This window comes from Pseudophryne corroboree, chromosome 6 (assembly GCF_028390025.1).
Source record: "Pseudophryne corroboree isolate aPseCor3 chromosome 6, aPseCor3.hap2, whole genome shotgun sequence".
NCBI lineage: Eukaryota > Metazoa > Chordata > Amphibia > Anura > Myobatrachidae > Pseudophryne > Pseudophryne corroboree.
In genome coordinates this window covers 452,523,359-452,550,005 of record NC_086449.1, presented here as the reverse complement: position 1 = coordinate 452,550,005, position 26,647 = coordinate 452,523,359, and the positions used below count along the sequence as shown (strand labels likewise).

Below are 26,647 nucleotides of genomic sequence, written 5' to 3'. Positions count from 1 at the left end.
CATATTCCTTAGTTTGTATATATACACACACATGTGCATAAATGAACATATAAACACATGTGTGTGCATTTATTAGTGGACAGATTCCTTGTCCTCTCTATACTCTATTTAGTTCAACCGTGTCATTCAGGCCTAGGGGAACCATGGTGTCCAAAAGAAAAATCCAGTAGGCCTCACGCCTACGGAGCCTGTTAAAACGATCACCTCCTCTACTTGTAGTTTTAATGTGTTCAATACCTATCATGGTCATGTTCTCCCATCTTGCCTTTTGACACTGTATCACATGATCTGACAGGGGATGTTTGGCTCCTCTGATGATATTCCTCCTATGCTCCATAAATCTTATATGCAGGGTTCTTGTAGTCCGCCCCACATATTGTTTTCCACATTGACAGGAAATTAAATATATAACAAATGTAGAGGTACAATTAATGAAATCTTTAATGGGATATATTTCCCCTGTTGTATGGGATTTATAATTAACACTTTTTTTAGGTATATTAACACAAGACTGACAGTTAGCTTTGCCGCACTTATGATATCCTATTGGTCGTACGGGGAGCCATGTATTCTGTATTTTGGAAGTAGATGTCCTTTCCTTAACAAAATGGCTTGGTACTAATTTTTTACGCAAATTGTCAGCCTTCCTAAAGATCATAGATCCTTTCGGATTTATAAGTGGCTTCAATACATCATCCAAGAGTAACAACGAAGTATTTTTCCTTATTACTTGACTGATTTTGTGTGCACAACTGTTATATTGTGTAATGAATGCCATGCTTCTATCATTCTTATTACCTATTGCATGACCTTTTTCTTTCTTGTTCTTAGGTACAAGTAATTGTTCTCTTTGCATTTTTTCGGCTTCTAAAAATGCTTTTTCTAATAAATCTTGAGGGTAACCTTGTTTAGAAAATGATTCCATAAGTGTAGTAGCTTGCATTCTATAGGTAGTAATGGAGGTGCAATTGCGTCTTAGACGTACAAATTGACCCCTGGGGATATTGTCCTTCCAACACTGTTTATGGGAACTTTGGTAATTAAGATATTTATTATGATCTACTTCTTTATTAAATGTTTTTGTAACCAGTTTTTCCTGCTCAATTGTCAGCTCTATATCAAGAAAACTAATGTTGCTTTTACTAAAATTAAACGTGAATTTTAATCCATACTCATTGTTATTTAAACTATTTGTGAACAATTGTAGTGAATCTAATGTGCCACCCCAAGAATTTACTTGAAAAGGGATTAAATTATGCTCCTGTGGCCAAACCTAACCTGTTCCAGCTTTTTGTTGATCTAAATCGGTACATCCGTACATTAAGTAGGAAAAGGTATTTTGCCCTCAAAGCTTTAAAAAATAGCAAAAATGATGAAATGCCCATAATATTGGATGAGGATGATTCTAATGCGTTGGAGATCCTCGAATATCTGGAGCAGGAAGGAGCCACAGAGAGACCCATAATAGAAAGTAAGATTCCTATCTATGATGTAAAGAATCATTTATTTAAAAAGAAAACAGATTTTTACCCTTTAGCTTACAAGGGGCCATATGTGGATAGCTTTTATAAAGCCACACTGGCCAACTTTAGGGACATCTGTGAAAAATCGGAGGAGTGCAAATATTGGGATAACTTGACCCCTGGGGAACGAAAAGCCCTAAAAACATTACAAGGGGACACATCAATTATAATAAAATCTGCAGATAAGGGCGGTGGGGTTGTAATCCTAAACACGGAGGATTACACCTCAGAGTGTTATAGACAGCTACGAGATGGGCATTTCTATCAGAGCATAGATTCAAACCCCACCGTCCTATTCCAAAAACAACTTAATGAATTATTAGACTTTGCATATGAGGAGGGCTCTATATCAAGAGAAACTCAAAACTTTTTATTTTGTGCACACCCCATCACACCCACTTTTTATGTGTTACCTAAAATTCATAAGTCACTTATTAATCCACCGGGTCGACCTATAATTTCGGGGGTGGGATCACTCACTAATAATTTGTCCTTTTTTGTTGATCACTATTTGCAGGGACACGTGGAGGGTCTTAGATCACACATAAAAGACACACAACATTTTTTGAATGTTATTAACACGATTGTGTGGAAAAACAATTATTATTTACTAACTTGTGATGTCGAGGCATTATACTCGAACATACCACACGACAAAGGAATATCTGCGGTTGAGTATTATTTAAAACAAAGTGATCTTGTGGACTCTCTACGTGTCTTTATTTTAAAAGCAATTAAATTTATTTTATCACATAATTATTTTATGTTTGACACTCATTATTATTTGCAGACACGGGGTGCGGCCATGGGGGCCAGATTCGCTCCGAGTCTCGCAAACCTATACATGGGTAAGTTTGAGGAGGAACATGTGTGGGGTAGTGGACTCGGGGCGGATCTGATCTACTATGGCCGGTATATAGATGATTTGTTTATTGTTTGGGGTGGCACATTAGATTCACTACAATTGTTCACAAATAGTTTAAATAACAATGAGTATGGATTAAAATTCACGTTTAATTTTAGTAAAAGCAACATTAGTTTTCTTGATATAGAGCTGACAATTGAGCAGGAAAAACTGGTTACAAAAACATTTAATAAAGAAGTAGATCATAATAAATATCTTAATTACCAAAGTTCCCATAAACAGTGTTGGAAGGACAATATCCCCAGGGGTCAATTTGTACGTCTAAGACGCAATTGCACCTCCATTACTACCTATAGAATGCAAGCTACTACACTTATGGAATCATTTTCTAAACAAGGTTACCCTCAAGATTTATTAGAAAAAGCATTTTTAGAAGCCGAAAAAATGCAAAGAGAACAATTACTTGTACCTAAGAACAAGAAAGAAAAAGGTCATGCAATAGGTAATAAGAATGATAGAAGCATGGCATTCATTACACAATATAACAGTTGTGCACACAAAATCAGTCAAGTAATAAGGAAAAATACTTCGTTGTTACTCTTGGATGATGTATTGAAGCCACTTATAAATCCGAAAGGATCTATGATCTTTAGGAAGGCTGACAATTTGCGTAAAAAATTAGTACCAAGCCATTTTGTTAAGGAAAGGACATCTACTTCCAAAATACAGAATACATGGCTCCCCGTACGACCAATAGGATATCATAAGTGCGGCAAAGCTAACTGTCAGTCTTGTGTTAATATACCTAAAAAAAGTGTTAATTATAAATCCCATACAACAGGGGAAATATATCCCATTAAAGATTTCATTAATTGTACCTCTACATTTGTTATATATTTAATTTCCTGTCAATGTGGAAAACAATATGTGGGGCGGACTACAAGAACCCTGCATATAAGATTTATGGAGCATAGGAGGAATATCATCAGAGGAGCCAAACATCCCCTGTCAGATCATGTGATACAGTGTCAAAAGGCAAGATGGGAGAACATGACCATGATAGGTATTGAACACATTAAAACTACAAGTAGAGGAGGTGATCGTTTTAACAGGCTCCGTAGGCGTGAGGCCTACTGGATTTTTCTTTTGGACACCATGGTTCCCCTAGGCCTGAATGACACGGTTGAACTAAATGGAGTATAGAGAGGACAAGGAATCTGTCCACTAATAAATGCACACACATGTGTTTATATGTTCATTTATGCACATGTGTGTGTATATATACAAACTAAGGAATATGTACATGTGGGACTCCTAGGATACATTAGAACTAGAAGACCTAGTATAATATTTATTGAATAAGTATAGACCTAAATAAATAAATAAACAATGGTGGAGAGATATATATTGTTTATGAGATTTTGACAATTGATAGGAATTCTTTATAAATACTAACAAAATCAGTGGAGTTTTTTAAATGAAGAAACAAATGCATTATTATTTTTTCATGCTAACTAAATAATAATAATTAAAATCATTTATTTATATAAATACAAAAGGAAAGAAATGAAAAAATATAAATGCAAAAGAATGTAATTATTATAGCTGTGTAGCAATACATGTGATATTGGCAATACAAAATAGTGTATTCTAAAAAATCGTTTTTATATGTGTCTTTTTAAATATTTGAATTGCATATTATGCTTTTATATATGTATATATAAAGTGCTTCCCAGGTAATATGGAAAGGAATATTTAATGAAATTAAGATAGGACATGTGTCTGGGGAGAAAAGGAATAATCAACTAATTGAATGCACATGGACATACCAATGTAATGGGTATTTAATGAGGAGAAGTTAGTGGAGAAAGTTTATGACACTGAGGAAGCCGCCGATATTCACTAATAGGCGGAGAAACGCGTCTGTCAGCATCTCCGGTCACAGCACACTGCAGACCGAGTTCATCAGTCGGCCAGCTGAACACAGTCCCTGTGGAGGTGAGAAAAATCCCTCCATCAACCGCACACGGACTCCGGATAAGGCCGAGGGTGGTGCACACCGGCCGGGAGGAAAAAGCAAACACACCGTGGATACGAGCGGACACCTGTTCAACTCCAATTAAAGGCATACATTCAGCCAGGAGAAGCATCTCTACCATTGCGTCTGAACAGAGGTTTCAATACGGTACTTTTCAATTATACACTGTGGTACAGTGACCATATTCATATCAGCTTTCTTTCATAAACTGCAATTAATATCCGTTATAAATCAACAACAGGACTGTCTAATTTATTCTTCATATACGCACTCCATTAATTTGGAACGCACGGACATAAGCATTGCCTAATATTGTTACAAAGACACACGATTACCATCTGCCTGAGCATAATAGTAACAAAATATCTGAGGATAAGAAGAGGATCCTCGGGCTAATATATTATGTGCATTGTTATAAACTTAGATATAGTATAAATTAGAGTCATCATACTCACAATATGCAGATGAAAAGTTATGTCTAGAATATTATTAATTTTATTGTAATATTTTATTATTTTTCTTGTGTATTGCCGGCCGGCACTGAATACATTTAATGTGCTTTTAGTAAAAATTGAAATGAATGAAAAATAAAATCCACATCAGATGTGATTAGCGCTTTCTCATTTTTTGATCTTCCAGGATTGTTTAGATTTGGGCTTACTAGTCTTGGAAGCATGAGGCTGTCTCGAGTACACCTGACCTTTCGATTTACCTGAAGTCCGTAAGGAAAGAAAAGTAGTACTTTTGGCTTTCGGAGAAGGAGTAGTATTAGCAAGGCATGCAGTCTTCGCAGAGGCTAAGTCAGTCACGATCTTGTTTAGATCTTATCTAAAAAGGGAGCACCTCCAGAGTCTTCTTAGAATCCAGGTCCACCTTCCAGGACCGCAACCGGAGAATACGGAGAGCCAAAATAGACGTAGTGGCCGCTTTGGACGCTATAATGCCCGCCTCAGAGGACCCCTCCTAAATATAGTCGGAGGCGGTGGTAATGTGAGACAGACACTGTCTGGCAATGTCAGAAATATCCGAAGGTAGCTCATCCTCCAATACCTGGACCCATGCTTCGATACCTTTTGCAGCCCAGGAGGCTGCAATAGTCGGTCTATGTGTCACCCCATTTAGGGAAAAAATACACTTCAGGCATCCCTCCACACGCTCATCTGTCAGTTCCTTCAAGGAGGTGACAGTAGTGACAGGCAGAGAAGAGGACACCACAATCCGTGTGACATGACAGTCTACCAGAGGTGGAGTTTCCCACTTGGTACTCAACTCCGTAGGGATAGGATAGCGAGCTAGCATCTTCTTAGAGAGGGAGAATTTCTTCCCTGGAGAAGCCCATGCCTCCTGACGTATGTCAATTAAACTGTCAGGGTGAGTTAAAACTACTTTAACCACCTTCTGACGCTTGAATTTATCAGGCTTCTTTGACAGAGTAGTGGGAAATGCTTCATCATCAATCTGGAGAACCATTTTGATAGCTTCCACTAAGTCAGGGACATCAACCTGAGTTATAGGCTCCCCGTCAGAGGCCGCTGAGTCAGAGTCAGTCGGATCAGTATAAGCCCCATCCTCATCCGAAGTGTCCAAAACATGAGTGGATTGGGAGGAGGAAACCACACGCTTGGAGTGCCCCTTGGCCCCAGAGGGCTGAGGTGTAGGCTTCTGTTTAACCAAAGATTTATTAAAAATCTGTATCTGGGCAGACAGAGTGTCCGCCCAAGGCGGATTTGCCACAGGGACAATTTGTGGCTGTAATGGCACAGGTAGTACCACAGGGAACGTAAGACGTATTACCAATGTATTTAACATACAAGAGAAGGCAGCCCAGGGTGGCTCTTGATTGGCCACAGGAGCCACAGGTGGAGTGGGAGAGGTATGGGACCCAGCATCCACATCCACATCCCCAGCAGCAGTTTTCCCACCCTGGTAAATCCGTGGGATCATCACTGTCTTAGGCAGGAGCGTCCACGGAATAACCGCCCTGTGTGGCAGACATTATGAGGAATGTAGCCGTGGGGCACACAGTACAATATAGCCAGACAATAAGAATACCATATACCAATCCACCGATTTATGTGCTAATAAAAGCATGACACAAACAGAGAATTAAGTCGGTATGGGGTGACTGAAATACACAGAAAAATACACGGAGCTGTATAGAATGTGTAGCTATCTATATCTATATATATCTATATATCTATATAAATAAATAAATAAATAAATAAATAAAAGTGATAGCAAGGGTGTGATACACTAAAAGAAAACACAGCAGCTATAGGCACACTGAGTCACAAACAATACTGATATAAAGTGCACCACGATAATACTGCACTGGACATGCAAATTACATATGACAATAGATATGTATATGCAGAGAAATATAACAATGCACAGTAATACTGGATGTATATCACAGAATAATTGTACTACCTATTCTGTTATAATTACACTTGTTCTTAACTAACGCTGTCTAAACGACATGTAGAATACTCAAGTGACTGTAAAGGCACAGCGCTGTGACAGGCGGCTTTACAGAGGAGACATCAGCCCAGCAATCCAGTTGAGAACAGCCCTTGCTACAGAAATGGCGCCAGATCTCTGCAGGGAGAGAGGGAGAAAGTGAAAGCAGCTCCAGGGCAGGAACACCAGCGGTAGATAGCGCCCGGAGCTGGGAGGCGGGGCTACAGGTCAGCACCTTATCCCCTCAAGCTGGACTTCACCACGGTACTTATGGAGACTTTATCAAATGTTTTTTCAAGAAAACCGACCTGCGCTCCGGCTGCCCTGGTTGATATAGTGGAGTCCCTGAGCCGTACAGTGTCCACACCAGCTGCGTGGTCCGTCTCCTGGAGACCGCGATTTAGCTCCGCGTGTCCCACTTGGGGGACCCTCTTACCTCCTCCCCGTGTCCTGCAGCCACGCGATCCTGGAGATGTGCAGCAGCGGTATGCCAGAATACCGGTGTGTCTCCGCTGTAAGTACCCGAGAACCAGGCCGCGGGAGTATACAGCGCCGCAGTGGGGAGGTGATGGAGCCGCAGCACAGTATGTCCCCTGAACATAAAAAGTGCTGCGGCCCATGAAGTATCTTCAATAAAGCTTTATTCTTCTTTTCCTCAGGGCTGCCTAACGCAGTTTCCCCTGTTAGTGACCTGCTATACAGGCACCAACATTAAAACTGAGCTCCTGTGCACGGAGGTAGGGTTAGAGAGGAGGTGGTGCGGTGCATCCTGGGAACAGTCAAAGCTTTTAGCCTGTTGGTGCCTCGGATCAAGATCCAACACTACACCCCGATGTTATTCCCTGTGGAATCCCAGTGTACCCCGCTGCAGAAAACTATTGCTATCACTGTTTGGGAAGTATATGGTGCTTTAAATGTTTTATGAATTAAAACAGGTTTACTGTATTTTGCTAGGCATATGATGAATACTGAGGATGAAGTTAGTTGGCAACATCATACGTTCTATAGGTTTTTGTTAGGAGTCCGTGGCCTAACGTTTATAAAACAAGACTACAAGAACCTGCTAAAACTGTTTTACACCTGCCAGAGATATTTTTCTGCTGGATCTGCTAATGGGTGGCCTAGGAATAATCCACTTGGTTCCATAGATGCAATCTCCAATTTTCAGTGACAGGCGCAATTCCTGGAAGCATTTGTCTGCTAAAATCTTTTTTTTTTTATTTTTTTTATTTAAATGAAGTCTTTAAAATAAGTGGCCCCATGTTAGGAAAAGTATGGTCTAAATATCACCCCTCAGAACAGTGTTCAGATCTCGAAGCTACAATTATCAGACCATGGAGTTAATTTAGGTGGGAGTTTTTTTAGAACTGGTGATGTTGCCCATAACAACCAATAAGATTCTACTTAACATTTATCTAGCTGCTTCTAGAATATAATAGATAGAATCTGCTTGCTATGGGCAACATCACCAGTTCTAAAAAAAAAAAAAAAAAAACACCTTCGTAAATTTACCCCCATGAATCCAATGAAATACGTGTAAATTAAACCACTTCAACCATGAGCTATCATTGACATACATGTTAAAGATATTACAACAACCATATTTTTATAGAATTGGTAACCTTTTGAATTACACCTCTCTTACCATATTAACAAGCCAAGTCTTCGTAATTACATGTGCAAATTGAGATATTTCACTTAACACTGCTTATTTGATATCCACCAAGGCAATTCCATTGACCAAATATAGTGTGCATGCTGTGTACTGGAGTACATGACAGGCTGATATAAAAAGGTGGCCACTGAAGCAGACAATAATACATAATACAATAAACTTACCTGTACATTTGTCATCTTGTAGCACATACCCAGCTGTGCAGTCTGTACATTTATCTGCACCCTCACCAGAGCATCCAGAGCAGCTTTCATCACATTCTAGTAATAAGCACATCACGTTCACATGATTGCATATACACATTACTACCATTAAGCATAATAAACTAAAACTATTCGGTATTATCAATTAGACGTACATAATTTGTTTAATATAGACGTGCCTTTCCCATCAGTCTTCCCACATCAGGGTGACAGGAACCATGCAACACTACTCTGTGCAATTGGATGGACCTACGACCTCTATTCCTCTCCTAACATCATACCATATGCAGACTCCGTTATTAAGTGGACAGACCACTGGTTACTACAAGTTCAGCTTACTCATTTCCCGATATTCTGCTGTGAACAATCCAGGTGGCCAGACTGACTGCGGATGGTATTAATACCAACCACTACAACAATCCTTTAGTTGAAGTGTTAACACAAAGGGGGTCATTCCGAGTTGTTCGCTCGCTAGCAGATTTTAGCAGCATTGCACACGCTAGGCCGCCGCCCTCTGGGAGTGTATTATATGTACCTCATTTATGGCCTCATGCGCATGCCCAGTGGTCTTGTGTGGAGACATTATGATAATTCTTCGTTCAGACGTGAGTAAATCTACTAAGTTTTGTGCTAAAATACTTAGCGCATGCGCATTGCGTACCATGCGCATTTTCGCCTTAATCGCTCCGTTGCGAAAATCGGCAACGAGCGAACAACTCGGAATGACCCCCAATAAGAGGTCTAATTACTAAGCCTTGGAGAGTGATAAAGTGGACGGAGATAAAGTACCAACCAACCAGCTACTGTCTGTAATTTTTCAAGCACAGCCTGTGACATGACAGGAGCCGATTAGCTGGTACTTTATCTCTGTGCACTTTCTCTCTCTCCAGAACTAAGTAAATAGACCCCTAAGTGACTAAGGATCATATGTACTAAGCCTTGGAGAGAGATAAAGTATCAGACAATCAGCTCCTAACTGCCATGTGACAGACTGTGGGGTCTATTCATGCAGCAGGGAAAAGCCCTGTTTTGCTTTAAACAGGGCTTTTCTCTGCTTACCGTAATTCACAGAGCAGGTTACCACGGAGAAGTCCCTGACTTCTCCAGCGGCACCCCCGCTCCATGCCTGAATCACATCACTATACTTTAATATGGTGAGTGCGATTCATGAAGGAGTGGAAAGATCAGCTTTCCGCTTCTCCAAGGAGTTCTGGTTCACTATCTCCGGATGGCATAACCTGATTTGCTGTGTGGTAACTGCAGGGAAGCTCAATGCTTCCCTGTTCTCTGTCCGCACTCAGCGCTGGCTCCGCCCCCTGACCTTCCCTCAGCTACTGCAGCCTTCCGAGAGGTCAGCAGGCAGCGCATGCGCAGAAGGACCCGCCGGCTGACTTCAAGACCGCCGAGGGGGACCGGCAGAGAAGAGAGCATCAGTGGAGCCCGGGACACCGCATCGCTTCGCCGGAAGGGTGAGTATATATGAATTGCTACTTATAACAGCTATGTATCGCATCGAACCGATGCGATGCATAGTGTTAAGTATCAACTCATTTTTCGTTTTCTTTATGAATAGAACCCTGTATTTGAAAAAGGACAGGAGTAGGCTGGTTAGTATTTTCTCTCTCTAAGGGGGGTATTCAAATTTTGAAAAGTCAGTTGGGTGACTGTTTTTTCCTATATAATAGACAGGAAAAACTAGACACCCAACAGATTTTTCAAACACTTGAATTCCCCCCTAAGTCTTAGAATTTAACTAGGATTATAGGGGTATATGTACGAAGGAGAAAACAGAAGGGCATTCAGAAATAAATGTAGAAATGTAAGACATGCTCACTTTTACATGAAAAAGATCCTTCTGTATTTGAGCAATATTGGTCCTCTTTACAAGGAGATTTTTCAGCTGCACATTCATCGTGGTCTATATTGAAGACAAAATGTTAAAAATGTGTAAGATACAAAATAACAAAATATAAGCTTGTGTAAAGTCAGAGATTAGTAATGAGCAGTTATCGTTCAGTATAACGATAAAAGGGAGTGGTCCACAAGCGCTGCAAGTATTATAAGGAGGTTTTTCTTATCAATCCACAGGAGTTTCCGGAAGTCCTATATTTCTCCATGGGATTCAAAGACAAGAACAAAACGACAGCATCAATAGGATATATGTGATGACTTTTCCATATAACAATCGGAAACCTATCAACTGACCTCAATAAAATGAGATTCGTTCATCAAAAGGTTTCTTTAGCTCTTCATACAGGTACCCTAATTCATAGGGGTGTAGAATAGGATGTTGTATCCCATAGGATAGGCACTCGCCTAGAAAATATGCCCTATGTTCATTGAAAGGTATCTTTATACATGATCTTCCAAGGTGGCATTCTCCACAGCAAATCACACTTCCCACGAGTAAAAGAGTTCAAGAATGTCAAAAAAATAAATTTTTACATAAAAAGTTGAATTCACATAAAAGCAAGATAAAAAAATAGTGGTAGTACCCCTCTGGTTAACATTGGTTTGTTCCACTATGTACCCTGGGATGTTTTAGGCATCCATCAACCCCTTTCTAGAATATTACTTCTCTCCGAGGGAGGGTAACCAAATAAACAACCCAAATCAGGTAAATATCTGTGGAATGAATAAGTATCAAACTTGGTGACTCCACTCCAACACAAATGCGTTTCGGAACACTTTTCTTCCTCAGGGTGTATAGTAGAACAAACCATGTCAGCCATTTTATACCATCTGGCTAGATCATGTGGTTTGACCCACCAATAGAATTCTTAGTCTCCAGACATAAGGTTTCTATACATCAATTTAGTGGTGGGGACGCTCCTGATTGGACAGGAGAATCCTTCATACAAATTCAGTGTCCTGAGAGGCAAAAGGTATCAAAGGCATAATGTCTAATGAATGTGTTAATGGAAGACCATGTGGCTGCCTTACATATCTGTTCTGCTGAAGCACCACGTTGTGCTGCTCATGACGGACCTACCTTATGAGTAGAGTGAGCAGAGACATTAGCCGGAACAGGGAAATCTGCTTGCGAATATGCGTCTGAAATAGTTATTCGAAGCCACCTCGCCAGTGTCTGCTTGTTAGCAGGCCATCCTCTCTTGTGAAATCCGTAGAGAACGAAGAGAGTGTCTGTTTTTTTTATGTCACTGGTACGATCCACATAGATCCTTAAAGCATGGACTACGTCCAATGATGCATCTCCCGCAGAAAGGTCCCGTCCCTTGGAACACCGGGACTACAGTTTCTTCGTTAAGGGGAAATTTAGACACCACCTTAGGAAGATATCCAGATTTGTTTCTGAGAACCGCTCTATCTGGATTAAAAAAAAAAAAAAAAAACAGAAAAAGGAGGACGATAAAACAATGCCCCTGAATCTGAAACTCTTCGAGCTGAAGCAGTAGCCAGTAGAAAAAGAACTTTAGCTGTCAACCATTAAAAATCCACTCGTTTTAGTGGTTCAAATGGGGCAACTTGAAAGGCCTTTAGGACTAAACTTAAGTCCCAAGGCACTGTAGGAGGAACAAAAGGAGGTTGAATGTGCAGCATTCCCTGGAAAATAGTGCACACATCCTGTCTTTTGGAACCATACAGTCAATGCTGACACTTGCACTCTCAAAGAAGCCACCCTTAGACCTTTGTGCATTCCTAACTGAAAGAATGCTAGGACTCTGGAATCTCTGATCAAATTTTCGGTCACTGAACCATTGAATATAGGCTTGCCATATTCGGTGATAAATGCAAGCTGAGGAAGGTTTCCTTGAATTACCTGTTGTGAGAATCCTCATGCTTTCAGGATGGAAGTCTCAAGAGCCACACCGTCAAAGACAGTCGATCCAGGTGCTTGTGATAGCAAGGACCCTGAGACAGTAGATCTGGACATTGAGGGAGTAGGAACGTAGCATCCATCGACAACCTCTGCAGATCTGTGTACCAATGTCTTCTGGGCCAAGCCGGAGCTATTAGTATCACGGCGCCCCTTCCTTGTTTAGCCTTTCGCATCACCCTGGGTAACAGGGCAATTGGTGGAAACACATAGACCAGACGAAAGTCCCATTTCACTGATAGGGCATCCACAAAGATCGCTTTGGGAACCTTTGTTCTTGACCTGTATGCAGGAACTTTGTTGGGACGTCATGAGATCTATCTCCAGTAACCATCACTTGTCTACCAGAATTTGGAAGACCTTGGTGTGTACAGCCCATTCGTTTACATGAATGGCGTGTGAACTGAGAAAATCCACTTCCCAGTTTAAGACTCCCGGAATAAACACTGCAGACCAGGGGCCAGATTCAGACCAGATCGCAGATGTGCTAAATTTAGCACATCTACGATCAGTTTTCAGACATGCGGGGGGGACGCCCAGCAAAGGGCTAGTCCGCCCTGCATGTCAGGCCCGACTCCCCATCCCCGCACACGTAAAAAATCATTGCACAGCGGCAATGCTTTTGTACTGGAAGAGTAGCTCCCAGCTAGCTAAGCTCCTGCGCGCTGGCAGGGAGCTACTAGTCACTGCCCGGGTCACAGCGGCTGCATGTAATGTCACGCAGCCCACCCCCACCCCCCATGGTCTGAGCATGCCTTCATTGCATGGACCGCACCCCTTAAATGGCGGGCAAATGCTGCAGGCCCACCCCCTCCCGGCCAGCGACTGCCTCTGCCAGTCAGTCAATCAAGCAGAGGCAATCGCAGGGCTAAGACAGCCATCGGCACACTGCGCTGCCGGCGCATGCGCAGTTCAGATCTAATCGCTGCTGTGAGAAAACGCACAGCAGCGATCAGGTCTGAATTCGCCCCAAGGCTGGATGATGAAGCTCTGCCCACTTTAACGTGTGACTTACCTCCTTCATTGCAGTTTGGCTGCATGTTCCTCCCTGATGGTTGAGGGACGCTACTGCCGTTGCATTGTCAGAGTAGATTTGGACTGGTTTCCCCTGAAGGATGTTATTTGCCTGAATAAGTCCCATATATATGGCCTGAAGTTCCAATATATTTATTGGCAGGCAACTCTCTTCCTTAGTCCACTGTCCCTGGAAGCAACTCCTTCCTGACATCGCTCCCCAGCCCTGAAGGCTGGCAGCCGTTGTCAGAATTTCCCAATCTGATATCCAAAAGGGTCTCCCTTTGTCCAAATGGGATGTCTGTAGCCACCAGGCTACTTCCAGAGGAAGGACCATAGTCTGCACTTTGTATTGTATGATGAAAACCATTCTATTTGGAAAGGATCAGACGTTGCAGAGGCCTCGAGAGGAACTGATCATACTCCACCATGTCGAATGCTGCGTGATTGGATACCCTTTGACTGTGTAGCAGCTCCTGAATCCTTGACTGAATTTTGGATATTTTGTTCAGCTATAAAATGACTCTGAAGACTTGAATCCAACACAGCCCCCAAGTGAGTCATCCGTTGTGACGGAACTAGTGACGACTTTGCCCAATTTATGAGCCAACCGGGTCTCTGCAAACAAGCTATTGTTTGCCACAGATGACACTGAAGCAATTCCTGAGATTGTACCAGGATTAATAAATCGTCAAGGTATGGAAAAATCCTTATCCCCTGCTGATGGAGATAAGATGCCAATACCACAATAATTCTGGTGAACACTCTGGGAGCTGTGGCCAGTCCAAATGGTAGGGCCTGAAACTGAAAATGTTGTTGGAGGATAGCAAACCTGAGATAGCACTGATGGGACAGTGCTACAGGAACATCCAGGGATACAATAAAATACTCCGGCTCCATGGCCACAATAATGGAAGGTAAAAAGTCTCCATATGAAAATGAGGCACCCAAATGTACATGTTCAGCACTTTGACATTGAGTATGGGCTGAAACAACCCATTTGGCTTCTGGCCTAGAAACAGGTTGGAATTAAAACCTTGTCCTCGTTGTGCAGGAGGAACTGGAATCATCACTCCTGACTGAAGCAACTTCTAAACTGCCTCTTGCAAAGCCCTGGCCTTCGTTTCCACTGAAGACGGGCTGGTATAAAGAAAAACCTTTGCAGAGGGTGTTTCTTGAAAGCAAATGCATAACCGCGAGGTACCACTTCTTGCACCCAGGCATCTGTCGTAGACTGCTGCCAGATCTGTGCAAACTGAAGAAGTCTGCCTCCCACCCTGGGGTCCCCCAGGTAGAAGCCTGCACCATCAGGCTGATGGTTTATCTTCTGATTTGGAAACGGTCCTCTGGTAGCCCAATGCTTTTTAGTCTTACAAGACTTGTCAGATTGAGACGGTTTACCATAACGCTTTCCTTTTCCTTGAGTCCGAAAGGGCTGAAAAGCTGGAAATCTAGGCTTGGATTTATGTGTGGAAGAAAACTTCACTTTCTTGGAGTCTGCTTCTGACTCCAAAATACTGTTTAATTCTTTACCAAAAAGAATATCTCCAGTAAAAGGCAAAGACTCCAGAACCTTCTTAGATTCTAAATCAGCTTTCCATGTACGTAGCTAAACCGCTAATGCTGAGGCTGATGCCTGAGAGGCAAGTGTACCCATATCCAAGGCTGCTTCTTCCATAAAAATAGCTGCCTGTTTGATATGTGCAATATGGGATTTTTGCTCTCTAGATGACATTGAAAGGTCATCCTCCAATGCATCAGCCCAGGCTGCCACTGCTTTTATCATCGAAGCCGAGGCTGGTCTTATGATTGCCACAGAGAAGGAGAAAATGGTTTTAAGAAAACCATCTATTTTCCTATCCATGACATTATTTAATGATGTTGAGGCAGAGGTAATGTAGATTTTCGCACCAATTGGATGACATGCGTATCTACATTGGGAGCCACCTCCCTTTTTAAACAGTCCCTAGCCGGAAGAGGATAATGGGAATTCCATTTCCTTGGAATTCTAAACTTCTTACTGGGTGTAACCCAAGCCTCTTGCATAAATTCCGTCAGCTGTTCTGTCCCAGGAAACTCAGTCCTAACTATTTTGGGCCGTTTAAACACAGGTGCCTTAGATTTTAACAAAGGCTCTGCTGCCTCCTCTAAGGATAGAATGGCTTTCATAGCACCGATTAGCTCAGAAATGTCCACTGAGCTGAGTCCTTCGGGCCTGCATACAGAGGTGAGGAGGGAGTGCGATGAGTCCTCATCCTCCGACAAGTCCTTATCTGAAACATGTGTAGACTGTGAAGATGTTGTTTTAGGTCTATGCGATTTACTTACAACCGACCTTTCAGCCTGTTTCTGTTGAGAGGCTGCCGATTCCTGTACTGGATGTGATAACCCCGAGGTGGAATGTTGCATGTGAGGGTTAATAGGGTAACCTATCCCTAGTATAGGAGCTAGCATTATCTGCTCAGCTACACTGGATAATGGGGGTCATTCTGAGTTGATCGTAGCTGTGCTAAATTTAGCACAGCTAAGATAATCTTCCCGGACATGCAGGGGGACGCCCAGCACGTCAGTCTGCCCCCCCCCCCCCCCCCCCCCGCACAAGTACAAAAGCATCGAACAGCGGCAATGCTTTTGTACTTGTGGAGTAACTCCCGGCCAGCGCAGCTCCTGCAGCTGGCCGGGAGTTGATAGTCACTGCCCTTGGTCGCAGCAACTGCGTGTGACGTCACACAACCGCTGTAGCCCGCCCCCCGCACGGTCCGGCTACGCCTGCGTTGGCCGGATCGCACCCCCATAACAGCGGCAAAGTGCCACCGTGCCATCCCCTCCCGACCAGCGACCGCCTCTGCCTGTCAATCAGGCAGAAGCGATCACTAGGAAACGACGGCCTTTGGCATGTGCAGTTCCGACCCGATTGCTGCGAAAAACTGCAGCAAGCGATCGGGTCGGAATGACCCCCCAATATCTGTGCAAAAGTAGCCCATGGGGTTCAACCTGAACCTGTGCCTGCCTCGGATTATTCAAGAGGCTTTGGTGAAAGCTAAAACAATATTTGCACATAATCCATTTTGAACCAGATCCTGAGAGGTTAACCCAGCTTTGCAAGACAAACATGACATGAGTGTTGATTCTGCTGTGGAGAGTGTATCCTCCTCACCCTTTCCTCTCTTAGACATGATAAATAAATCACACACCTTTACAGTGTTAACTACACAAATTGTGACTGCAATCACTTTAAATTTTGTTAAAGTGACATACAATCCGATCCCTCCCTTCTTTGCACCAGCATTGAGAATCTGAATACACAGAAACTGACAGAAAATATCACACTAGCAATCAGTCACAGGTTATACATTAGTATAATAAGCAATATCAGCACATAATCAACTACAGATACATTTCAAGTAAGTAGGAGAAACATATTACTCCATTACCTTATATAGGAGTTTAAACGTATTCAGTCGCACAGCGAAAGAATACAGCAGCAATAGTTTACAGACTCATATGTATCAGGCACTTATCCAACTATTCGTACCAAAGGTAGATAGAGACTTAGTGCTGTATCATTCGGCTCAGGAGAGTGGGATACAGGGAGACTTTAAGCTGAGTGGATCCATATGCTATTAGTGTATACAATCGCCCCGTGAACCTACAGTGAACACAGACGCCCAAGTGAACACCGACGCACCAGTCACACAGCTGCCTATGCTGCGACTAGGTCCTTTTAGATACACAGCGTCTCAGACGGAAGCGGGATCTCCGATCCTGGCGGGAAACTCGGAGGAAACTGGTCATGAACTTGGGGGGAGGGGCGACCAAGGGAGCATCTTACTCCCGACTGCTGACATCAACCCTAGGGCTCGCGGCCTCGTACTACCCCTGGAGCCTATGATCCCTGAGGCCTATCACTGGTGCACCAGAGGTGGCAGCCGCGTCAGCGACTGTTCGGTAGTCTCCACCCCGAAACAGTGCGGCTGTGTCCCGAGTTTCCCCTACTAAGCAGAACAGATGCCTTACCTTATCCCTGTTCTCCGGCCACAGCCTGGTAATGTCTGCGGGACTTGCTAGTACATCCTACCCAGACACCTGCCGAAACAGCACTGTACACGTGGGTAAGTGTTGCTGCGACCCGGCAGAGAGTTGTTGGAGCGACTCTTTCTAAGGTACATAGACTTTTTTTTAGAAAGATCGCTCAGAAAATAGAGCAAGACTATAAAAATAAAATAAGCTTATGGCTGCTAAAAACCAGCAGCCCATTGACCATGGTCCAGCTCCTGCAGCACCAAATAAAAAACTGAATTGCCTGAGCCAGGAGGCGGGGATATAGGGACAGGGCTGTTGCATTATGGGAGGCTGAAAAGCTTTGATCGTTTGGAGCCAATCCGCTGTCGCTACCTCATATCACAATGTTATCCTGTGGATAACCTGTGGACCCTGCAGGAGAAAAACCTCCTTATAATACTTGTAGCACTTGCGGACAACTCCCTTTTATCATTATACATGTTGTTTAAGCATTGGTGCTCTTGAGAGTTGGTACTGAGCAGTTGCCTGGGCGCAATTTACTTTTTCATCATTTTTGCGTTATCGCTCAGTGTTTATCTCTATGTGATATGCATTCATGGCGCTTCTGACTGTAGGGACACACGTCTTTTATAGGCTAGGATTCCAGTAAGAGGATTGTGAACAGCTCCTGAACATTCGCTAAAGGTCAACACGGCATTCACTACAACAGATTATGCTATATACAGTATGTTGTGCTTCTCTGGTAATCATGTACTCCCCTAAAATCAGAATGATCCCACCTGAATTGGCAGAGTTGTGTTGGTTAATGTTAATGACCTTTCTTTCTGAAAGAAAATGGCACCAAGTGATACTAACCTACACAGCTTCCATCTTCTTTCACCCAGCCATCCTTACATGCTTTACAGTCCTTATTAGATGGCCCAGTACAAGTTTCACAGGCTGTATGGCACACTAGAAATATAAATTACATTTATAGATATATAAGCATTTTTGAAGTGCTACTTTGCAAAATTAATAAGCTTTTCTAACGGTCTGACGCAGAAGTAAACAAAGTTAATATTGGGAACACATACTATCCTTGAGAAAGGGCTGAGAAGCCTGAAACGCATCGGACGCCCACAGACGCCATGCACAGAATGAGCAGTGACCTGAAAGCACTGCGCTGACCGCCAGCAAGACACGCGGCTATACGCAGCGCTCTGGAGAACGAGGGAACCAGCCGGCAAGGGGAACACAGCCGCCAGAGGATAGTAAGTGCTAGGGACAGAATAGTTAGCTTACATCCCTCAGCTAACCCATATGCGTCCCCAGCTGCCGGCATTCATAACGGAACCCACTTCAGCTATGCACAAACGTTCTGCTCATCAAATAATCTAAAAAAGCTCTAAACATTTTATTAACCATTAACGCTTTACAGGTATTGCATTTTGTTTTGTTCATTGTTTTATTCATTTATAGTAAGCGCTCCCAATACAGGTTGGAGTATCCCATATCCAAATATTCCGAAATACGGAATTTTTCGAGTGAGACAGATAGTGAAACCTTTGTTTTCTGATGGCTCAACGTACACAGACTTTGTTTAATACACAAAATTATTCAAAATATTGTATTAAATTACCTTCAGGCTGTGTGTATAAGGTGTATATGAAACATAAATGCATTCTGTGCTTAGATTTAGGTCCCATCGCCACGATATCTCATTATGGTATGCAATCATTCCAAAATACGGAAAAATCCAATATCCAAAATACTTCTGGTCCCAAACATTTTGGATAAGGGATACTCAACCTGTATTAACTTTATTATTGACTTTACTAAAAGGAGTTGCTAAATTCATACACCCTCCATTAGCGCGGATAACTCCTTATTTTTTACATTGCAGAAGTACACATAACCACTGCAGCATACCATAAAAATGTTACAGCGCATGCATTGCCACTTCAGAATTGTGGATGTTAGCCAACTGCCTCCCTGGCAACTGAACTGATCTCATTTGTATGAACAATGCATAGAACCTAGTGTACTAGGTAGGAGTACAAATAATATTTTTCTATGTTCATTCCACTATAAATACAGCATGTTTTCACAGGATTAAGCAAACTATGGGGCAGATGTATTAAGCCTGGAGAAGTGATAAAGCAGTGATAAATGCAAGGTGATAACGCACCAGGCAATCGGCTCAAATATGTAAATTGACAGTTAGGAGCTCATTGGTTGGTGCGTTATCACCTTACAACTATGACTGCTTTATCACTTCTCCAGGCTTAATACAGCTGCCCCTATGTTTCTATTAGTATTAACGGATTCTCCCTTGTACAACAAACATCAGGTGTAACTGCTTCAAGTAAATACTAATTAATTCATCTGTGCTATATTAATGAGATCACCACATGGACAATTATGACTGCAGAATTTTTCTGAACCTCGTTTAGAGACGCATTGAAGTAGAAGGTAAACTATTGTCCTTTCACATAACAGAGCTTCACTTGTTAAAAATGTACTATCCATGGGGGCGATTCAGACCTGATCTTTGATGTGCGTTTTTCACACAGCGGGCGATCAGCAATAGACAGCGCATGCTTATGCACCGCAATATGCACACGCGTCGGCAAAGAGGCATCACTGGTCAGCGACAGGCTGGCGCGAAAAAGTTAATCGCACAGCCATTCGCATGCCGATTGACAGAAAAAGGCCGTTTGTGGGTGGTAACTGACTGTTTTCTGGGAGTGTCAAGGAAAATGCAGGCGTTCTCAAGCATTTTCAGGGATGGTGTGTGACGTCAGCTTCAGTCCCGATCAGCCTGTTCTGATTGCACTGTGGAAGTAAGTCCTGGGCTGCGCACAGACTGCACACACTGGAAAAACCATTTGATGGTGAGTGAGGTGTATGGTGGCCAATCCCAGGATCAGCGGGATCCCGGGATTTAGGCCCAAAAATGGCCAGGATCCAATCCCGGGATTGGAAGCTCCAATCCCGGGGATTCAGGGATCAGCGTTGAGCGTCCACAGGACGCTCAAACGCTGGCCGGCTTCCTCCTTCCGGGTCCCCAGGGCAGCGTGAGAGGTCACGCTGCGCTGTCAGCTGCTGGTGGGAGCCGCCAGCAGCGTTCACAGGATGTTCCCCTCTCGCCCGCCCCTGTTATATGGTGAGTTATATGTGCGGGGTGGCCACCTAGGTAAAAGCCAATCCCGGGTATCCCGAGAATCCCGGGATTGGCCATTTTTCAATCCCGATACCCGGGATTGAAAAAATGGCCCGGGATTGGCTTCCCTAGTGAGGTGCGAACGGATTTGCAGCTATCTGTCGACAGATAATTTTAGTAGCTCGGCGTACACATGCGATCGCACACTTGCACAGCGAACATACACTCCCCTTTGGTGGCGACTATCTGATCGCAGGACAACAATTTTAGCAGCCCAGCAATCAGGTCTGAATCACCGCCTATATTAGGAGCTTGTGGTGAAGGGAAACCACCTCTTGTACTCAAGCTACTTCATTTTTCTAACTGGAAAAATGGACCGCAAATATTTTTGACTGCTGAAACTCTTATGTGACAGGGAAATTGTGTTCCCCACTCACTTCTATGTGTCAATTAAGAACCAGTGGTATTCATACTACCCATGTGACCAAAGCCTTCAGCAGAGTATAATCACAGTGCAGTGTCATTTTTACGTTACTTGGAGATCTACGGCCAGGGGATCAAAATATATTTAACATTTCAAAACAGATTGCTATAATCAAACTATACCATCTTCATACCACAAGCTGTTGGTGTCTGCAGGTTTAATTTATAAATTTGTCAAAGCGAAAGATCCAGGTTATTCATTCAACTCAACATAACATGTGTTTGTAAAAACCAACAGCTATTCTTTCTGCATGTACAGCAATGTCACATTTTCCTATGCTGTATTACAATGTCAATTAAAGAGGTGTAAGTAGTTTTCAAAGGCTTTACCGAAAATATACTCAGCAGCTAATAAAATACAACAACTTAAGTTTTTGCATGGACAGCTATATATAGGTTTAAAAACACAAATACATGACAATTATTTTTATATTGTGCAACCAAGTAATATAGAACTAGAGAGACATGAAGTTTGCGGAGCTGTTTTATGTCAGTCTGCATTTGGCTGCTAGATTTTGCTCAGCGCACTGGCAGAATGTGGCCTTAGTGTTTCCAGTCCTACTCACTACTACACCACACCATACAGCAATCGCACTACTAATATTCTTTCCATTAAATGTGAATATAAAAATACATATTACACAATCAAGTGCAACAAATGAAGAACATTCTACTTCAAAATGTCCTATTCTGCCATGAAACTTGATTTGTGCAAAAATCAGCAAGAGTTTTGCTTCTAGCTAATAGAATCCCAGAAATTGATGATGTAGAGTAGATATTTTGAGGAGAAAAAAGAAAGCCAGTTTATCTAAAAACAATTCAAATTTACAATATGGCAGGAAATATATAAATGTAAAAAAACAAACGAAACACAGAAAAACAAACAAAACGAATGTACGCTAAGCACGCCTATTCCAAGTATCTACGGGTTTACACAGGCATTTAATTGGTGTTTAAACATGCATCTAAGATAAAGCATGAAGTTATCTTGTTCACACTAAGCATAAGTAAACACTACTCAAAACTACATCAGGGCATTACAATGCGCTCCCAATGAGCTGAATGCTTGCTTTCAGCTGCATAAATGCACTGAAATGGAAAATATTCAAAATAATGCACCGCAGCACAATCCAAGTTAAACTTACATGAAAATTTAAATGTATTAGTAGAATTACTTTTTCACAACTGTGTAGACTCATTAAAAATGCATGTTATACACAGAATTAAAAGCAATTTTAACACAGTTTTAATTTCAGAAACTATAATAATTTTGTTTGCTATATGTTGTTTACATTAAGTGTAAATCATTAACTAGAACTGAAATGCAACATTATTATACTGTATGTTCAGATAGTGTGAATAAAAATTACCAGTACAAACCGCGTGGGAGTCATTTTTCTCAGAACTGTAGTGTCCATCTGCACATTCAAGACAAAATGGTCCAGTATACCCTGCATGGCAGCTGCAAGAGCCATCTCCGCCTCTGGTGCCATCACCACTACAAAAACCATTCCCGTGACAGGGCCGCTCTGATCCACCTAGGCAAGCTAGAACAAACAAAAAAAGTGTTGTAAAAAATAGAATATTTATTTTCTATTTTGCATACTACTACACATGTTAAACTTGTATGTTGGTCTAGGCTTACAAAGCAAAGCAGATCCATTTACATGCATAATTGTATTATTATTTTTTTATGCTACGTTACATAATTTCCACAGTTGTTTTAACTCAGTGAGCAGTGCATTAATTATAGAATGTAGCACCTAAAAGGCATTTAATTTTAGTATATAATAAATAGATTATATTGCATAGTACTACAAATAGGTATATCTAAATGCCAAACATGTAACAAGGCAAGCAACAACCACAAAGAAAATGAGAATCATCATCTTATTTCAAACATACTAGAGCTCTACCTACCAAGTTGGGCACTACAGACATTCAGACTTACCAGCAAATTACACAAACATAACCAAGTCACAGCACTTTTTGTGATAAATGGAGTGAAGTGTGGAGCCTGTGAGCAGGGGGAGCAATCATGTAATCAGGAGCTGCTATGACTGAGGTGCCCTGCTTCATATTTGCAAATCTGTAACAGAGTGGAGTATCAAAGCACTGCAGCTATGTGGATGGCTTACCATCAACTATGCTGGCGGACATGGTGTATACACTTATTATATGTGTGGAGAACCTGTGCGTAGATTCTGTTGTTTTTAAAAGTAACAGGTGTGCCGTTATGTAGGTGGGGTTGTCTGGTCATTTTTTAGAGGTGTATTAAAAATAACTGAATTTCAGATGTGTCAATGTGACAGGGAGCGGTAGTAATTATAGTCTTTTCTACATGCCCTGCCAGGTGTCATTAACATTTCTGGACATGTTGATCACACCTGGACATGTGTCCTCACACATCCAGCCTCCATGTGCCATACGTGAGATGCCTGGCGCGAGTGGGCCGCCAAGTCCCATGCAACTCTGCTAGCGTTGGGTGTCTTGTTTTGTCAAAAATGCGTCTTAGTCACAACATGATGCACCAGGAGACTGTGCCAATTTATTTGATATGCGACACTTGCATATTGTTAGTTTGTATACAAAGCACAAAAGGAACTATTGGAAAATAGCTGCCGCTGCTACACTGTACTTCATTTGCAGATTCAGAGACTCAATCCGGGTACACACTGGGCGATGCTGAAATGCCGGCAATGAACGACTATACCGTTGAACGATATAGTGTGTACACACTGAACGCTATCGTTCAACGATAACGATCAGTGACGTCACCGCCGGCATTCCCGGACATGCACCTCAGCCCGACATTGACAGGTTGAGCTGCATGTCAGCTCAATAATCGCTGAACGAAGTGCAGGAGCACGCATCATTCACCAATACACACAATACACAATTCCCCCATACACACTGGATAATATAAGCCAAAAAATAAACCATAACAATATTTATGTAACTATCGTTTATTTTTTAGGCTGAAATCGCCTAGTGTGTACCTGGCTTCAGTCACAGAGATATACAAGTGACTCCTATCAAATTAAAATCAGCCGTTTTCTGGCGTGTCCTAGTCGAATGCATTTTTTTGGCAAAAAAGGTGCAAAGACGCCCGAAGCTAGCAGTCTCTCGCAGGATCTGTCGTGCCAAGAGAGCTGTTTGGCGTAACTTCAGTAATGATGTACGAGGACACATATGAATAGGAAAGGCTATAATCAAGCTATACATAGTAAAGGTGCTCCCTAGTTTTTATTCCAGATATCAGAGACCTAGGGACGGATGTAATGACACCCGATATCACCTAAGGTGCGAGATACCGGCCGATCTTGGATGTTTTTTTAAAGGGACAATCAAATACAAGGTATAGTTTTACCTTGTAAGTGATTGCCCCTTTAAAAGAACACCCGAGATCAGCCAGCATCTCGCACCTCCGGCGATCTTGGGTGTCATTACATCCGGCCCCTAGTTTGTTTGTTTTTTAAACACCTCCAGCCAGTTACAATACAAGCCCACCTGTTACTTATGAAAACAGAACCTATGCACAGGTACTCTACACACGTAACAATTGGTGATACACCATGGACACCTGCAAAGTGGACATATATAGGATGAAGACCACCCACATAGGTGCAGTGCTTTGACAACTAACCACCACCCCAGCTTTTTCTTTTTTCCGCAACTTTTGTGGCAAAAATGGTCAGGATGTGCTAGTATTAATATTTTAGATTTCATTTGCATGCATTTCACAACATTTTAAATAAAACAAATATTTAGCGCTGTTATTTACCTAGGCAGTCAGGTCCATACATTCCAGGAGGGCAGCAGACTTCAATAGTTTCAATGCAAAACCATTTCAATAAATCACCATTTTTCTTCCTGTTAAATATCAAAAGCCATATTTGTTAGTTTCTCAAAACTGGAACTCAACTTCAATATGGCAAAAGCAATGAACTGCCTTATTCTACGTTGCAGACTTATAAATAACTACCTTTACTACTACTATACAAAATGCAGTACATAGGATAAACATAATGAACTCCTACAAAAAGTGTGCAGCTGTGGAAAATACCAAATAGCCTCAACATACAGTGGATACAACCCACAATAAATATGAAAGCAATTTTTCAGTACCGTTTCATATTACAAAAATAGCTGAATAAATGATAAAGGTAGAAATTATTACAGCTAAGCAACACAGATTCATGATGCAAGTTATAAATACACAATCCCGGGAAAGAATCTCATGTTTAATGAAATAAATCACATGCAAGGGAAGTAATATGACAGCCTGTAGGTCGGCAACCTATAATCTGCACTAGTGAGCCTACAGATGAAGAATAGCAAGGCTGGAATAAAACCATTTCTATTGAAATTAATGCCATCTAGTGAAGTAAATAAAACAGAACACGACACATCTATTACTATGATACGCAAATTCCATCTTCAGAGCAAAACAGTTTCAAATATTAGCAAAAATGTTTATCTTCTCTAATGATTAATTAAAAAACACAACCATTATGTAGAATATTTTTTTCTAATGAATGCCTTTCAAATAAATACATTGAAGAACATGTGTATCAAATATTTTCTCACTATCCCCACATTTAAACATTAATATGCATCAAAGATAACTAAAATGCATGAAATAACTAGTCCAGCAGGCTTTTTCATTACTTTGTCGTATTAACAATTCTGTTATGGAGGTATTATTAAATCTTCCTATACTGGGAAACCCTTTCATGTATATACCTGGATCTGATCAGGATACATCTACTTCTCTCATTTGCAACTGGATATCTCAAATCAACACTAGATGCCACTTAAAGGGCAATCCAATTGAATTTTCTTGCACCCACAGCTCCCATCTTAAGTATTGGGTGAATTTAAATTGTTTGTGCCACTGGGTATGAGTTGCTGGGTGACCAATACTTATTGTGCATGTTGCACGTATAAAGCGGCTAAACCCGTGCCATCTACGGGGCATGCTCTGTCGAAAAGCCAGACTTTGGGCAGATTTCTGCTTGCCACCTCAGGTGGTTACCAGCAGAAATAATTGGCGCTCATTGCAGAAACAATTACTTAGTGCAATTAAAATTTCCCTCTTAAAACAATTGAATACCCCCTTTGATTTTAAATACACACGTGCTCTCTAAATATGAAGCTTAAATAAGGAGATTTATGGTAAGAACTTACCTTTGTTAAATCTCTTTCTGCGAGATCCAAAGCACCAACAGGCTAAAAGCTTTGACTGTTCCCAGAATGCATAGCGCCGCCTCCTCTATATCTCCGCCTCCGTGCACAGGAGCTCAGTTTTGTTAACCAGTCCAATGCAATAGCAGGTAAGAGACGACAACCGTTAGTAGCCACGTTCACCACATTCTCACGA

At 41.9% G+C, this 26,647-nt stretch overlaps 1 protein-coding gene across 1 annotated transcript in view; it reads right to left on the bottom strand.

Moving 5' to 3' along the window:
- CRELD2 (cysteine rich with EGF like domains 2) overlaps window positions 1–26,647 on the bottom strand; it is an 82,196-nt gene that overhangs the window by 19,414 nt on the left and 36,135 nt on the right. The window contains exons 4-8 of the mRNA XM_063927130.1: window positions 25,049–25,137; window positions 22,635–22,811; window positions 18,495–18,590; window positions 10,599–10,682; window positions 8,726–8,821 (exon numbers count right to left, since the gene is read on the bottom strand). Coding sequence (XP_063783200.1) covers window positions 8,726–8,821; window positions 10,599–10,682; window positions 18,495–18,590; window positions 22,635–22,811; window positions 25,049–25,137 — 542 coding nt within the window. The remainder of the gene's footprint in view (window positions 1–8,725; window positions 8,822–10,598; window positions 10,683–18,494; window positions 18,591–22,634; window positions 22,812–25,048; window positions 25,138–26,647) is intronic.